The 18,074-nt window shown below is 39.6% G+C and overlaps 1 protein-coding gene across 1 annotated transcript in view; it reads right to left on the bottom strand.

Moving 5' to 3' along the window:
* Positions 1 to 230: 230 nt before the first annotated feature.
* Positions 231 to 18,074, bottom strand: part of PDE11A (phosphodiesterase 11A) — a 439,743-nt gene continuing 421,899 nt past the window's right edge. The window contains exon 20 of the mRNA XM_006151668.3: positions 231 to 2,084. Coding sequence (XP_006151730.1) covers positions 1,929 to 2,084 — 156 coding nt within the window. The 3' untranslated portion in view covers positions 231 to 1,928. The remainder of the gene's footprint in view (positions 2,085 to 18,074) is intronic.

Raw genomic sequence — 18,074 nt, 5'->3', positions numbered from 1 at the left:
AGTTCTTCTCAGCAATGATCTGCTCTTCCCTTAATTCCATTTTGACACCTTGATTTTACCCATTTACTTCTTCAAACACTTTCTGAGTGTCTACCATGTGCCAGAAAAACAATATCCCTTGTGGAACTTGGCTGCTATTTGAGTAGTCAATAACTGATAGTGATCAGTAGTAACAATAAGAATACAAACAGCTTGTAAATTTTAGATTTTTTTAGAGCATAGAGCAGGAATGGACCTCAGGTTTTACCTAGTCCAAGGATTGTCAAACTCCTCAGAATCCTTTTGTGGACCACCATGTATGTAATTAAAAAGATGAAAATGTGTGGGGGCTCTGGATCTCAAGCCCTGCTTCAAACAGAGGACTTGAGCTTTTAGATGTTTTCTTTCTTGGGGATTCTTTGAAAGGTTTATTTGAATGAAGAACTCTAAGGTTAAAACATGTTTGAGCATCATCTACTTGCATAATCTCATTTCATGTGAGAAACTAAGCTCAGAGATGGATGACTTGTCCAAAGTCATCCAGTTGATTGTGTCAAAGGTAGAGATAGAAGTCTTATCTTCTCGGTCAGCATTCTTTGGATAAAATAGGCCATGTCATCAATCTCTCAGGTAAAATGGGAAGCACAGTAGCTTTCTAGTTATTGTATCTATAGACAGATTTCTAGTCATTGTATCTATAGACTACAGTTTATTCTTATGTGACTTCCTATAGAATATGTGTTCTCTGCCCAGGCTGTTTTTTCTTTTGGACAGATTCTCACTATGTTGTGAGTCTCTGGCTGAGTAGCTGGGACTTCAGGTTCATGTCACCACACATGGCTTTTAGGGTGGGAAAAGAGTTGAACCTGTGCCTCTCATGTGGCCTCAGACTTCTGTGTAGCAGCATCAGCCAGCACGTACTATTACAGCTGCATCCCAGACTCTTACTTCTTAATCTTAAAGCATTATTTCTTATACCTAAGGAAAATTTCAAATGGAGGACCTATACGTTTGGCTTTAAGTTAGTTACTGGTAGAACCTTAGATTTTATACCAAAACTCAGGGTAATAAATGCTCAGTCTTCATGGCGCTGCTGTGTCCCGTGAAATCTCTTCCATTGTCGAAAATGGTTTCTAGATGTTCTTCTGTCACCTGTGGTAAATCCAACTATAGATTTCCTTTCATTCTTACTTTAATTAAAGTCTATTAATCCATTCCTTCTGGGAGAAGGCTTGGTCTCTAATGAAGGCTGAATTAGAAAATCTCTGAAAAAGGGGACCAGAATCCAAGTGTAGAATTATAAATCCTGTATCAATATCAATCGGATAAACACATTTGCTGTATTTCTACTATGGGCATTTTTGAAAGAAAATTGGCATTAGTTGGTATTTATAGTATAGTTTATCTTTTAGGTAGGCAATTCTAAAGGTTCTTATCCATCATTAAAAAGCATTAGAATTAAAAATAAAATACTTCTATAGGATACAAATCAGGATTCTTGGGACAGTCTGGCACAAAAGGGGGCTTGTGGAAAAGACGCAAAGGCAGGTAGTGTTAGGTTTATAACAAATAGAAGAGCCACTTATAAAACGAAGCAGTGCTAATGATGCTTTCACTGTTCAGTGTTCTCTCAGCTCAGATGGAGCAGGCCTGATTGTCCTCAGATCCTTGAATCCCAGACAGTCTTCTGCCCCGTCGTCATCTCAGCCTGTGTGTGTTCATCGGGAGAGCTGAGGTTCTTGGGTACACCCCTGGCCCCACCTCCTCCTTTATCCTTCCTGTCTCTCTCTCTGCAGCTGACTACATTTCAAGGTGAAAGCCCAGGTATGCTCCTCAAGTGCATCCCTGAGACTTTACATCTTTCGGAGCTAAAAGAACTAAAGGATGATGTGGCTGGACCAAAGCTGGCCCTTCAGGCAGCATTTTGTAGTAGCAGCTGACTAGAAGGTTTAGTTTCTGTTCTCCTTGGCCACCAGGAGGCTGGTAGGGGAGGGAGAGGCAGCCGAGATGGACAGCCTTTTTTGGTGCAATTCTTCCCACTTACTTCTGTTTGCAGCCACTGAATCTAGCATTGGCTTCAGTTTCACATTGACCTTCACCAATGCCTAAAATGAAACAAAAACAGGTAGGGGAGGAGAGGAACCAGAGTCACTGATAAGATTTTCTATCTTTCATTACTGAGGAGAATGGGAATTGGATATCAGAATGAAATAATGTTTATTTTGGTAAACATGAGCTATTTACAGGAAATATACATTTAACACCGGTACGTTGTATTGGTAGAACCTTCACAGAGAAAGAACTAATGTGACAGGATGGCTGTATATAATTCCAGGGAGCACCAGCCACTTAGACTCTCATCCTGTTTTATACCACATCAAGCAAGACGGGAAACAAGGTTTTCAGTTCACGTATGTCTACTAATCTGTGTATCTTTGCCTGTCACAGAGGATTCCAGACCTCAATAGACTTCTGTGAACTAGAAATTTTATTATTTTATTTCTTGGTTTTGCTAAAGGGCATGTGTGATTGCCAGAGAGAGACAAAGGCAGAAAGAGTGAGAGAGAGACATAGAGAGAGAGAGGGAAAGCGAGAAGTCACCCATGACCCTGCCGCTTCCCCCATCCCCCAGGAGGATGGCCATGCCACATTCTCTTCTCCTCCATTCTCCTCTCAGGATCCTGGGCATGCACACACAGGCACCTGGTGTGATTCTCAAAACGCCAGATCCAGAACTCCAACTGGCGCAGCTGGTCATGTGGGATCCAGTGCCTTAATCACCATACCAACTGCTGACCCTGAACTAAAATTTTTGCAAACATAAACCTATAACAATCGCACCATAGATGACACTAGGTGAAGTTACCTGAGTATGAAAGGCTAGTAAGAGCCTAAAACAAGAGGAAATGCTTATGTCTAAAGATAAATATCTGGGAGAGAGCTAAATATACCCATCAGCTTGGAAACCCATATAGAAATAGCATAGAAAGGAAAAGGAGTGTGAAAGAGGGTGACAGAGGGGTATAGGAGAAATGAGGAAAGAGGAAATGTAGGGTGTGACCAGAGGCAGATCATTCCCACTTTCACCATACCCTTCTATAATAAATATTTCCTTTGTACCTAATTTTGTGTTAATTTCTTTTACAAAGTAGTCATTCTCCCAAATGTTGTAAGATTGAGCTTCTGGTTAAACAAAACCTGGATTGCCCTGGTAGTAGAATGAAAGCCCTGAAATTAAGATGGCTCATTTGATTTTAATGTAGTGAGTGTTGATATCAGAGAGCTCCTCAGGAATAGGGAGTGGAGTGGGGCCTGAGGATCTTGCCTCTAAATTGGGGCTAGAACACATTCAAGAAGCTCAGGTTACATAGCAGTAGTAGGGCTGGCCCAGTAGCATAGCAGTTAAATGTCATGCATAGAAAGCTGAATACCACATGGCTGACTGTGGTTGTATCCCTGGCTCCAGTGGCTTGAGAAGCATGTTGAGTATGCATGCATGTGTGCCCCAGAACTTGAAGGGATGGAAATATGAAGCAAAAAGGATAATGGCATGATCATCCTTGGGTCTCTCTCTCTTGCACTCTCTCTCTCTCTCTGGCAGGTGCACATGCCCATTGGCAATAAAATAAAAATAAAAATGTAGCTTTCATTAAAAAAAAAAATAGTAGAGACCAGCAGATGGTGTAATGGTTACGTCGCAGAACTCCCACTTGACTCTGACTATGGTTCGTGTCCTAGACCTGGAGGTTTGTAACTCATGCTGGGCAGGTGCACATATATGCCCTAAATCTCAAGAGGAGAATGGAGCTTCTGAGAAGGGATTGTAGTGTGGCCATAGTCCCTTGGGGCTGATTTCCTGCTTTCTGTCTCTTTGTTTCTCTGCCAAGTGCATGTTCCCTATGGCAAAACTCTCCCTTAAAAAAGAAAAAAAGAGCAATAAGTAAATATCTTAGAGGCTGGAAGGGCACAGTGTTTATTCTGTCCAACAGGGAAATTCTATTTTTTTTATGCTTCACTAATTTTTTTAGGTAAAAGATGAATTTAGAAGTTTATATCATTCTCTTTCTTTCTTTTAAACACATGGATATCTTTATTTTATTTATTTTAAATTCTTTTAACTATGAAGTCTTCAAAATATCTAACCAGTAAAATATTACCAGCAAACATATTTTTTAAGCATCTATATACTAATAATTATGAATAATGTGTGTCAGTAAAGCTACCTATGTAAAATATATATAACAAAGGGTTTGGGAAACTTTATTTTCTGGACAGCTCCATAAAATATAAAATAAGATTTTGATGACATTTAATCTTGGGGCCAGCTGCTAGGATAGTGGTTAAAGCAGCTGAATACCACATAGTTGACTGCACAGTTTGAGTCCCAGACCTGGCAGCTTAAAAAGCATGTCAGAAACATATGTGTGTGTACCCAAAAACCCAAGAGGAGAACGGAGGAAAAGGGATTATGGCATGGCCATCCCCCGTAGGGGGTGCTTTTTCACTTTCCCTCTCTGTCTGTCTCTCTTTCACCAGTGCAGATGCCATATAGCAAGGTTATAAATAAGTCTTCTAAAAAATGGTTTTGTACTTATTTAATATTTTTCTTAAGTAATATACATTAATTTTAGAAAATATGGAAACATTAAGTTAAAAATAGATAGGAAATAGAGATGATTTCTATTTAAAAAATAATCTAACTCAAGACATAACCACTTCTAACTTTTGGGTTTTACCTTAAATGGGATCTTTTGATTACGTTCCTAACATTAAATTATTCAAATATCTAAAATGTATTTACATGGTGATATTTTTATAGTAGCAGCTCACAAATGGACAGAATCTAATGAGAACATATGGATTTATTTTTAGAGAGATTTTTGCTATAGGTTGTGTGCACTTGCCAGAGAGACAGAGAAAGACAGAGAGACAGAAAATGAGAAATCACCTTCCAGGGGGATGACCATGCCACAATTCCTTCTCCTCCATTCTCCTCTTGGGATCATGGACATGCATGCACATGCACCCAACTTGGGTTTCAAGCCTCCAGGTCCAGGCCTCTAATCACACTCAGGAACGTGAGAGTCCAGTGCCTCAACCACTATGCCACCTGCGGCCCCGAGAACATATGGATTTTTAAGCATTTGTACATTTTGGGCCTGTTTTCCATCTCTGGAGTCTCAAAGAAATATAAAAACCTGACATGCCCACACGGGGATTCCATTTATAAATACTTACTATATGTTAAATATCTTGTCAGTTGCTAACATGCTTCATTGCAGTTATTCCTCACAATGACTTTATTTTACATGTGACAAAACATAACCTTCACATGTTGGGATCATGAAAGATCTTTAGTTCTTCAACTCTAAGAGGAAAATAATAATCCATAAGGAAGTTAAGTGTTCATATTGTAAGGTAACCATTTGTTTTGGAAGTTACGAAGAAAACCACAGTTTTGATCAAATGAAAATCAAGGATAGAGCACTAGCCTGCCATATAGAATGAGGATGTAGAGAAAGCTATTGAGGATGTAGCATAAAAAGTTAGCTCAAGAAGAAACACACGAAAATAATAAGGTACACATCTTAAAATTGTGTGGTTTCAACCTTTGTCAATAATAAATTTAAATGTGCTAATAATTTTTTTTTTATAAGTTCTTCAAGTCTGTGATGGTAAGGAAGAGACTAAAGACTTGAAGTTCTGAGGACAGTTTGAGTGGGATTATTATTGTCATCAAATTAGAGTAAGGCTTGACACCAGAAATGAATGAACAAATACCCTTCCTCTCTTCCTTCTTTCTTTCTTTACTTCCTTCCTTCCTCATCTTGAATATGTATAGAACACTCATGAATTCTGACATTGTTCTTTGAATGGAATTTTTATGTCATTTGGGGCCTTCCTGGCCCTTGAGATTTAGGTAGAACTTGACCTCAAATCTGTTGCATGCTCTGGGGACCCTTCAAACAATACCCTCTCCCCCTGGCCCCATGATTTCCAAGTCTTACTTCCTTGTATTCCTTGGTTCCCTTTTTGAGTCCATTTGGTTTCTTGACTCCACTCTGTATCACTCCCAATGTTTCACTTCATTTCCTCTTTTTGCAGATACCCAATCACCCACAACATTTATTTTTAAAGTTTATTTTTATTCATGATAGAGAACATATAATGCACACAATGGAGAGAGAAAAAGAATGCAAAGCACTCTTGATAAAGCATTGTCATGAAATGATCCTTTTTTCTAGTCTTTTAGCTTGACAAGGTCTTAGTTGGGCGCATGTGCATGTATATGGCATATTTTAGGTCAGTTAGCCCAAGGTTCTAAACCTGTGGTCAGCCACGTGGCTTCCAGACTACAATAAGGAGGATAGGCCCACCCTCAGCATTTTGTATGCCTACTGACTTCTGAACATTAGAGGTTGTCATAGGGAGGGTGCCTTAACTACCGATTAAGGCACTTTCCTACATGCTCCTCATCATCTCAAAGGCCACCATCTTTCACCTTAAGGCAGGGATCCTTGACCCCTAGACCATGGACCAGGACTGGTTCATGGCCTGTTAGGAACTAGGGCTATAGAGCAGGAGGTGAGTGGTGGGCAAATGAATGCGTGAAGGTTCATTGTATTTATAGCCACTCCCCATTGTTTGCCTGAGCTCTAACTCCTGTCTGATCAGCAGTGGCATTAGATTCTCATAGGAGTGTGAGCCCTATGGTGAACTGTACATGCAAGGGATCTAGGCTTCATACTCTTTATGAAAGTCTAATGCCTGATGATTTAAGGTCGAGCTGAGGTGGTCATGCTAGTGCTGAAGAGTGGCTGCAAATACTCCATTATGGTAGGTTGTATAATTGCTTCATTTTATATTGCAATGTAATAATAATAGAAATAAAGTGCACAGTAAATATGATGCACTCCAGTCATCCCCAAACTACCCCACCCCCCTCCTGTGAAAAATTTGTCTTTTGCAAAACGAGTCCCTGGTGCCAAAAAGGTTAGAGATTGGTGCCCTAAGGGAAGAAGAATCCAATTTTCACTCCAATCCTGTCTCACTGCTTTCATAGAGACATGCCCTGCTTGTCATTCTTTTTTCCCCAGGGTCTCTGGAATTGATGAATTAAGGTTTACTCATTATTATACTAAGCTTATACTGTAGTTTAAATTTTTTTCTATAAAGACATTCACAAAAGAAAGAGCATGGGACTGTGAGGGTGTCTATGGAAGCATGATATTTCCACTTTATGCCTTGGGCTAGTTAGCATCTTTTGTTCTGTTGCCACAGATTATACTTCTGGTCCTATATAGACACATTTCCAGTGGGTCTCATTTAGCACAAGGAGGACAACAGGCAAACATATGATTAAACCACTGCAATTTCAGACACCCTCTGGAAAACTTTCTCTAGGCCTGACTTGTGGTTATAGAACAGTCCATAACAAAGTCCTTCAACAGGGAGGACAGCGCCTCATGGTGAGGATGGCAGCATGTACTCCCTTGAGCACAATTACAGCCCAATCACCTGTTATTTCCCCCCTCAACCCTCCACTCCAGGGAGTTATAAGGACATGAGTAACGTTTAACTAGAGTTAAGGTAAGAGTGAGGATTGAAAGCTTGGAAGTCATCAGGTACCCTAATGAATAGTGAGTGTACCACCATAGCACACACTCAAAACATTGAATTTAAAATCAAATGTGCCAGTTAATAGTAATACAATGAAGGAACCTAATTCAGGAAGTGATCAAAATCCCCTTTATTTCCATGAGAAAAATGCAGGTTCTTGTTTTCTGTTCAATGTGTAGTGCTTTTATTTAGACAATAGTGTGAGGTAGCAACAACTGCCTTGCCTTTATTTAGTATAGTTTGGCACTAGTTCCTCTTTACTCTGATCAAGCCTTTTAATTAAACTGACTACTATAATTCCTATGGAAATTAGTGTTTATGTTATTTTCCTGCTACAAAAGCACTTCTCTAGAACTTATTATTATTTTTTTAATCCCAGGAGCACAAATTGGAATTTTTTTCTGCTTGAAATGTAATTAAAAACTCATTTGATTACAATATTTCTGGCTCTGTTTAACTTATTAAATTCCTGTAATCAGTTTTCTTTTATGAAGCTGCTGGGAAATGATCTCAAAAGCAACACATTTTTCTCTTCCTTGGCAGGTTCCGAGCATTTACTAAATTACATTCATAGCACCTGCCCATGATTCGAATTACTCCACCAATTTATTCCTTAAACAATCTAAGTTTATTTGGCTTAGCCCCAAATAGCTTTCTTTCTTTTATCCTTGTTCTTTGTTCTCCTTCTTGCTTCTTTTGTGTTGAATAAAAATTTTTTTGGGGGGTGTAATACATATTTTTCAGAATTCCTTCTTTCTTTTTGTTTTATAGTCCTCTGAAATGCAGAATTGTCATACTAGAGTATTATTTGCCTTTGGCCAGGTGTTGGTTCCAGGCAAAGGTAGCAAAGATACTATCCTGAATAATTATTCATACGCTACAAATTTGTTACATCAATGCAGTTAGTTAAGAGAATGTATAACTATTAGGATATTAGTAAAGCAAGAGATTATCTGCAAACCTCACCCCAAAGTTCAGGGTGATGATGTGCAATATGGCATCAGCAAGAAAAGTAGTTCTACTATTTAGAAGCTATGGCATTCCTAAAAGCTCCTCATCGGCGAATGACCCCTGATGGTTCCGTGAGAGTGCTACTATCTAGAGTCTAGTTTGACTTGCTCCTTACTTAGCAAAAGAGAAAGGAGAAACAGTACCTGCCTGATCACTATCCATATACACGTGGAGGGACTGTAAAGGGGCACGTGGAGGGTTATGTATGTGGCTGCATCAGCCACAGGACCCAGACTCTCCTCTGTGGCATCCTTGCTGTGTGACCCTGCAGCCACTGTTTAAATGTGCCCAGAGCAGTAAGTACATCATCTCCCAGTGCCACTCTGTTTCACTCCTGGATCATTCTAATTTTAGAATGTTTCTTATGTGAAGTTGAAATCTATATCCCTGTAATGTCTCCTTAATGGTTCTAGTCCTTAGGTGCTCTCGCTTTAGGCCACAACCTTCCTGGACAGTATAGGACAAATCACTCGTGTGTTGCTCCAAGTGTAGGTAAGAGTGGCTGCTGGCCTGAAAACCCAACTTGGGATGCACTGCTTCTCTTGGAACAATTTTATTGATACCACTGTAGCTCTCAAGCTCCTTGTAGTTCCTCGGGACTGATCACAGACAGGACCTGGGGCACTTGCCCAACTAAAGGACCCATCTTAGGCATCTGGTCTTCTAGGTGCTGAGGGATCCCATTTCCTCCAATCTCCTCTTGAGATTGTGGGCATGCATGCACACACACCTGGCATGAGTTTTAAGCCACTGGGTCCAGGACTTGAACTGTAGTTGGTAATGTGGAAATCCAGTGCCTTAACACCATGCCATCAACTGGCCAAATTTTTCTTATTGTTATGAGTCTTCTATTTGCTTCTTTGTTTCTTTGCATGTCTGAAAATTTTTGATGGGATATTAGACATTGTGAACTTTATGTGGTTGGGTGCTAAAATATTTTTTTTCCCAATTTTTTGTTTGTTTTTTGGAGAGGTTTTTGCATATGCGCTCACCAGAAAGACAGAGAGAGGCAGAGAGATAGAAAGAGAGAAATCACCCCCCAGAGGGGATAGCCACACTGCAATCCCCTCTTCTTCATTCTCCTCTCAGGATCTTGGCATGCACGCATACACACTCGGCGTGAGTTTAAGCCTCTGGGTCCAGGACTTGAACTGCAGTTCACTACATGGGAGCATGGGAGTTCAGTGATGTAGCCATTATGCCATCTGCTGGTCCCTTTTTCCCAATTTTAACAAACATTTTTCAGTTTTGTTATTGAGATGTAGCTAGGTTATTTGAAAATAGTTTAATCCTTGTAAGGCTTTCTTTTAAGCTTTGCTGAGTGGGTCCAGAGTAGTGTTTACTGTAGTGGCTCACTACTAAGGACCCCCTTTTGAAAAATGTACACAATACCTCATGTATTTCAAGGTTTTCCTTCAGTATTCTGGCTGGTATAACTGTGGATTATTGCCCGGCCATGATCTCCAAGGATTGTTCTGTTCCATTTTGATGAATCTTTCTTTAGCCTCAGTAGTTTCTTCACATGGATGTGGTGAGCAGCACTAAGCCAAAGACTTGAAGTGGCCCTTGGTATATCTCTGAAGTTCTGTCTGTGCAGTTCTCTCTTCCCGGGAATCTCTAACCTCCCTGGCCTCCCTCATACTCCTGACTCTGCCTCCTTAACTCAGTGAAATTACTACGTTCTGCCTGGATTCTTCATTCCTGTGCCATAGCTGTGAAATTCTCTCCAGAAAATAAGGTGGCACAATTGAAGCAGTCATTTCATTTGTTCTCTTTACTCAGGAATTGTAGAACTTGTTGCCTCTTATCTATAGTCTGAAAAGTGTTGTTTCCTATGTTTTTTTTTTCTTTTTCTTTTATCCTTGTTGCTTTATCATGCCTAGTAGTGCAAGTTCCTTATCATGTGTTTTAAACCATGCTGTCTTTGCCTACTATCTCATGAGCCCAGAAAGAGAATGGAAACAGGGCTTTTAATCTTTGTATCTCTAGCACCTAGGACAGTGACCCTAGGAGATAACATTTCCTCTAATCCTCTCACAGGGCAGTAACAGCAAGAAAGGTTGTCAGGACAGCTGCCAATGGCTGAGAATAGTGTCAGGGTGCTCTGACCTGCTACAAAATCCTGTTGTAAAAACAAACCTAGAATGACCCCCTTGGGAAATGAATATAGTACTCTCTTTTGTTACCATTATCCCTGAGACCTTGTTTTTACCAGTGCACTAAGCTGCTTGGAACCAGATCCTAGTCTTGCTTTCTCTCTGCCAGCATGATCCACATCTGCTATCATCTGGCTTAGTGTATTTTTATTGGCTGACCACAATCACTTTTTGGAACTCAGCTGCTATATAGATGGGGCAGATGCGGGACAAAGAAGTAAGCAAAGAGAAATCATGCTCTTAGAAAAAGTTAGAACTCACATACTATCTTGTTGGAAGAGAATATAGAGAGGCCTCACCAAATTAAAATTGTATTTGTCTTTGAACTTGAAGATGTTCAACTGTGCCATTAATACCTTTTACAAATCAAGGGAATAATCTAGCTGGCTATTCATTCTCTCTCTCTCTCTCTAGGATAAAGAGAGAAGATGGTTTTGGCCTCCTGTTATTAAATTGTATTTCTAGAGTTGCCAGCAATTATGACTTAGTTATTTTTTTTTCTCTCCTTCCCTCACCCTTTCTTTACCCAAGAGAAATAATCAAAAAGTATGAGAGATGGAGAAGAAAGAACTGAGAATATTTTTAAATATCAAGTTTCTGATCAATTATAAAATTAGATTTGGAACACAACTCAAATACCTGTTTGAACCAATATCCCTGTTATAAGGACATGTACTTCATCACTATGACTATTTCCTTTCTGAGTGAAAATATCAAAAAGCCAATTTGGTGATTGGTATTTTAAAATGAAACATCATTGATAATAGGACCAGCTGGCCTCATCTCTGCTTGGACCTTCAACAGGAAGGAGAAGACAGCATGAATGTGGCCACAGGCCCTGAAATTCTCTTGAATTCTCATGGCCTGCCCATCACAGATGCAAAGGGTATCTCTGAGAAATATAAAAGGCTTCTATTTAAGATATATGACTTCAGAAAAAAAAGTGACCAATTGTGGAAGCAAATCCAGACTTTCTAACTAGCGAATTATTGAATTGTTAATCTCTCCTGTTTCCCAAAGTTTTAAATTATTCATGATTTAACCTATCAAATTCTTGGATTTTACATGCCATACTGCAACTTTGAAGTTGGCCAAGAATCACATTTGGCTTGCCATCCTCTACTGTTCCATGTTTTATGAAGGCCAGAGGCACAGTGGCCTGACTGTCCAGACCTGAACTCATCACTTTCCTTCAAACCTTCCTCTGTGCTCAGGTTTACTCTCTCAGAAAAAGGAGCATCATCATCTATTCAGCTGCCCAGCCCACAAGTCTATGGGTCATCCATGACATCTCTCTCTCCCTGTACATCCAATTTATCACCAATTGCCCTCAACCCTATATCTTTGAATGTCAGTCGATTGCCATTTGTACAACCCCACTTCAGGCTACCATCATCTTTTCAACTATTTCAAATCTGCTACAGCAGCCTTCCCATCTCCAGTCTTCCTTTTGCTCCTGTCCAGTGACCTCCTCAATGAAGCCACAATGGAGTGATTGACCAAAAACAGGAATCTGAGCTGGCCTCTACTTAGAACTTTCAGTGATTCCCATTATGAATATGCTCATACTATCAAGTCTAAATCCCTCAATATGTCCTATAAGACACAATCAGAGAAGGAGAATTGTAGTAGGAAAAGAGGATGTAATCCAGAAACAAAACAAAAGAGAAACAAACTCATTAAACCTAATGGAAAACTTGGGTTACGGTATAACAATGGAACTTTGAAATGCCAAAATAATTCCACCAAGTTTTTCTAGAAAACCTGAAATATACGTCTTTCTGTGCATTTAAACATTTTCCTGAGTTAAAAAAAAAAAAAAGAAAAAAAGAAAGAAAAGCAGAACTCCACATGGTGTATTTGGCAGGCAAGTAGCTGAAGTGTTACTTACTACATGTGAGAGCAGATGGAGCTGGCTGTGGGGTCCAGATGGGAGGCAGCAGACTTCTCCTAAACTCTCACTCCTTCCCTCCCAAGTTCAATGGCTTTTGAAACTCAAGGTTGTGTAAAAATTAATTTGCATTAAATTGCTTAAGATAATGTATTAACTACCATAGGAGGCTTCCAGCAGCTTTTAAACCTTGCTTCTAAAAACAAGCAATCAAACAATAATGTTGAACACAGAAGCTAGTCAAGACTTTGAATAAATATTTTTAAACATTAGCTCAAACTAAGTCAGAGCTCTCTTTGGATTTTACCTGAAACTACTGGAAACGAGACTGTGCTTTAGTTTTTTTCTTTTGGTGTGATAGCAGCTGTGATGAAAATATGATTTTAAAGCTGCCAGAGACATCTTAGAGCTTGGGCCTCATGTCTATCCTCAGCCAATCACTAGGGCACTCTTACTGGTTCGGCCTAACTCTATCAGAGCATGTGGAATGAGTTCTGCCACCAGAGGAAGGGTAAAGGGACTGTGCAGCCTCTCATTTCTACTAGCATTCACTTAATATCCCATTGCCAAAAAAAGGTCAATTCATACTGAGTATGTGTGTGTGAGTGTGTGTATGTACACCCAATTCAGGAGATTAATTTGTTCAAGTATCAAGGTACCTAGAACACCCTGCCAGAGAATGCGAGGACTGAGAATGAAGCCAAAGCATAACTAGGAGAGAAGAGGACACATGTCTCGAGGTATCTTTTGAATCTTCTGATCCAGCTTTATCCATACAGCCAACTGTTTCTTAAGGCTCTCTACTTACTTGAGCCAACAGATCCCCTGTTCAAACTAATTCGATTGGATTTCTGAGCTCCAAATAATAGGTCTTCTATTATTGTTTCTTAAGATTGAAACCCCCAGGGCTTTTATTTCTTCTTTATACCACTTACTTAACTTTATTTTATTTTATTTTTGTAGTAAGTCCTTTTAAAAATTTTTTTTAATAAATAATTTACATTCATTCACTGAGCATTGCCATAACATACAAAATGTGATTTCCCATCCAGAATATGCTGCATAGTAGCTTAATCATACATGTTATCATCAATAATTTTCCATTTCTAGTTTCATATATATATATATGTATATGTATATATTTTCCCCCTATTTCTTTTCTTTTTCTTTCTTTTTTTTTTTTTTTTGAGAGGTTTTCGCTATAGGGTGCGTGTGCTCGCCAGACAGAGAGAGACAGAGAGATAGAAAGTGAGAAATCACCCCCCAGGGGGGATGGCCACGCCGCAATCCCTTCTCCTCCGTACTCCCCTGGGGATCTTGGGCATGCACACACACGTGCCCGGCGTGAGTTTTAACCCACTGGGTCCAGGATGAGAACCGCGGTCAACTACGTGGGAGTCCAGCGACATAGCCATTATGTTAACTGCTGGTCCCTTTTCCCCCTATTTCTCACCCTCTGCCATTACCTATCCTCCTCCCACACTATCTCAGATGTCCATAGTTGTTTTCCATTCCTTTTTTCCTCCACATTTTATTGATTCAGAAAATTTCTTAAATAATCCACTTTCAATAGCAAACTCTGCTGATCTATACATATCTATGAATGCATGTCTGACTTTAGGCATGAAACTGAGTAGAGTGAATATACTGTAAGGTAGCACCTAGCTGATGCTATATAGTTTACTATGGTCATTAATTATGCATTTATTGCTATATTTTTTAATTTCAAGAAAAGTAGATTTAGCTTTAATAAATTGAGGAAATGCTAAGGAAATATGCTTAAAACTTAACCCCCAGGACTTTGAACTGGCTTAGGGAACTCCTCCTTCTCTAGAATAAAAACTTGCTGCTAGCTTTTGCTCGGCAGTCCTCTTTGGTTAAGTTAATGAGAGTCAGGGACTAGCTAGCAGTTATCTTCTTTCTTTGTGAAGCCCTAGAGGTCACCAAAGAGAAAGGAGCATTTTTCTTTTTTTTAAAAAAGGTTGTACATTCTTAGCCTGTCACCTTATGGGAACTTAGCAAGCGCTAATGGAGGATGCCAACTCCCTCTGGTAGCAAAGTGAACAGGCCTGTGGAATTGTGGTGTGCAAGGAAGGTTTACAAAGAAACTAGGAAATGGCATCCATCCAATTAGTCTAGATTTTCTTTATGATCCACGTGAACTCAGACAAAAGGAGAAACAATTACTAGTTGCTATTTTATCCTTAGTGGGGATTCAATATTATACCATGTTAATCATATAAGGTGAGTTGCTTTTTCCAACTGGGAAAACTATTTTTCTATATGTGGTATTTACTCTGTGGATCTGTTATTATTCAGCTGTGACTGTTTGGCTATGTGGAATTTTTGCAAATGCTAAAAAATATTGTCAGATATTTTGTTTTGTTTTGTTAGTGGTATTTGAAATATTAAAATTGAAATCATGTGTGACAGTTATCCAAATAACAGGAAAGATGGTAAAGCCTCAGAGGTAGTGCTTATTATGAAGACAAACAAGAATCCAATGCAAGGGGGACCAGCAGATGCATAATGGTTACGTCAATGGACTCCCACCTGGTCAACTGTGGCTCGAATCCTGGACCTGGTGGCTTAAAACTCACGCATGTACTTGTGTGTCCAAAATCCTGACAGGGGAATGGAGGAGAAGGGATTGCGGTGTGGCCACCCCTTCTGGGGGGATTTCTTGCCTTCTGTCTCTCTGGCGAACATACACACCTTATAACAAAAATCTCTATTGAAAAAAAAAAAAGAATCCAATGCAAGAATGATTTAGATCTGCAATTGGAATCTTAAGGGCATTAGTCTACCCAAATTAGAACTGAAGGCAATGCTTGTAGCATCAGTGTCTAATAACTTGAAAGCTAATTATAATACTAGTAATAAGTTAGAAAGAGATAATTTTCTTTCCAAGGTTTGACACAGATTAGTAGTACATGTAAAAGTGAAAATACAGCAATGCTTTATAACAATTTTTTTCTTTCTCTTTTTTATATATTTATCTTTTGTTCTCTTTCTATTTTCTTCCTGACTTCTCAGGTTATCATTTTGCTTATTTATTTATATATTCAGTGAGTTCTTTTATGGATTACAATATTCACAAATGACATTAACATTCTGAATTAATGAAGCAAGGCTTTCATCCTCCTTGGATTAGTAGCATTGTTATTTCAATAACACAGGGCAAGAGTCTTAAACTCAGTCTACAGGGCCAGATCAGTAAAGCTAATGAATTGAGTAGGCTGCATGATATAGGTGGGAGTGGTGGGGACTATGGAGAATTGGACATTTTACCATTTAAACAACTGTGGTCAACTAAATGAAATACGTCTGTGGGCTGGATCTATTTTGTGGGCTACCTGTTTGCTTGTTGTGACAGAGAATGAACTAGCTACTGAGTATTGAATGTTTCCTACATTGCGAGTGTCACACTAGTAGTTCTTAACATGTGAGCTGATTAAACTTCACAATAGTGCTGCAAGATAGGTACTATTGGCACTGTTCTGGCAGACAAGGAACCTGTGACTGGGGAAACGAAGTTAAAAGAGCCAACGTTTACATGTTTAAGTATAAAGCAGAGCTGAAATGCCAGTCCAGGCCTGACTGAGGACAAAGCTCATGGTGTCTTCACATCAGAGAACTCAACTGCCACAGTGGTGATGGCAGTACATGCTTCACACCACACTGCAGTGTTGAGGACAGTGAAGCCACTTTTTGTTTTAGTGACTCTGACACTGATTCAGGACAAATTCACAAGAGGAAAGAGGTCTCACTGAGAAGGAAGAAACACCACCTCCAAAAGATTGGGTGTACACGGTGACTCTTTTATCTATGAGTCATCTACTCTATCTTGCCCTGGGAAAATAAAACAAAGGTTTTAATTAGTGAATAACAGGCAAGCCTAAAGAGAGTGGGTGTAAATGGGAGCAGGGAGAACAGGCTTCTGTTCTAATGAGCCCCTCTAGGATACTGTCCTGCGTTATCCTGTTGGTTGGGTTTTCAGAGCAGACTGGTAGCTAATCAATCATGTTCATTGTGTAGGCAACTTCTGACTTGGAAGGAAAGGCTGCTGACCCAGAAGCCACAGCCTTTGATGAATGGGGCTTCACAGGAGCAGTGGTTGGAACATGTAACTAAAATGCAGCCACATGGTAATAATCTACCTCTACATGCCAGAATGTTTTCTGGTAAAATTATGCCACATGAGATTTTATAGAAATATGTGAAAATCGATTACTTTTGTGAAGTTCAATGTTTAAGAAGGACAAGCAAAATTTTTAGTTCATAAAGTAGCAGCATTCATTCACTATACATTTTTTGAATACTCCTTCTGTGCCTTGAGTCCCATAGTTCCCCCCAAATAATGAATAGGTGCCAGTGTGGGAGACTTTGTACAAATATAGAGTAGCAATTCCATGTCCCTCATATGACTGGTATTATACGTAAGGTACTCAAGGACCTTGAAGAATAGATTCTAGATTGTTCTATCAGCATTTGTTCTTTTTTCTTTAGTTTAAATTTGAGAGTCCCAAAAGAGTCAGAGACTAATTATATGTCGAAATAAACTGCTTAATGAGCACTATACAATCTGATGACTGCTGACCATTTTCTCGTGAGAGTTTAAATGTGGTCCACATGCCCAGCACCAAACATTGTTTAGATGGGAGACGGGGCAGACCTGTCAAACCTGTGTATCCCAATTCCCCACATACACAGAGGATACAATTCAAAGCATTCTGGAGAAATGCTTTGTCTTTAGGTAGAGATTAGTGAGGGATCTAAATCCTCTATTATTTTGGTGGTCTCTCACCACATGAGAAGGGAAACATTTTAAAATTAATTTTCCAACACAATAATGAAAATGAGATTTTTTTTTTGAGAGAAAAATAGAAATGTAAGGGACTATTTTACCTATCCCACTGGCTGTAAGTCTGAGGGGGATGTTGTATCATTTGGTGACCTTCTCTTTGTTCAGAGAATGGGGTCAATCTGTCCACTCTAAAACTTGGTAGAGGGTATGCTATTCTGGCTCTTCTTCGATTACATTGCTAACTCCAAAATGGCTTAGAAATGGAAAAAGTCTGTATGTTAAGAACAGCAGGACCAAAACCCTGAATAGTTTTATTAAAGTCTTGAAGTGATAATTAAGGGATAGAACATAAGAACGTTATGGATAAAAACATTTTCTATGTTGGGAACCAGCAGTTAGCGTAATGGCTATGTCGCTGGACTCCCACGTAGTCGACCGCGGTTCATGTCCCGGACCCGGTGGCTTAAAACTCACGCCCGTCTCGTGTGCGTGCGTGCCCAAGATCCCGAGAGGAGAATGGAGGAGAAGGGATTGCGGCATGACCATCCCCCCTGGGGGGTGATTTCTCGCTTTCTGTCTCTATGTCTCTCTCTGTCTGTCTGTCTGGCGA

Source organism: Tupaia chinensis, unplaced genomic scaffold (genome assembly GCF_000334495.1).
Source record: "Tupaia chinensis unplaced genomic scaffold, TupChi_1.0 Scaffold000322_1, whole genome shotgun sequence".
Taxonomy (NCBI): Eukaryota; Metazoa; Chordata; class Mammalia; order Scandentia; family Tupaiidae; genus Tupaia; species Tupaia belangeri.
Note: the sequence above shows the minus strand (reverse complement) of the source record. Positions and strands in the feature narration are given on the sequence as shown.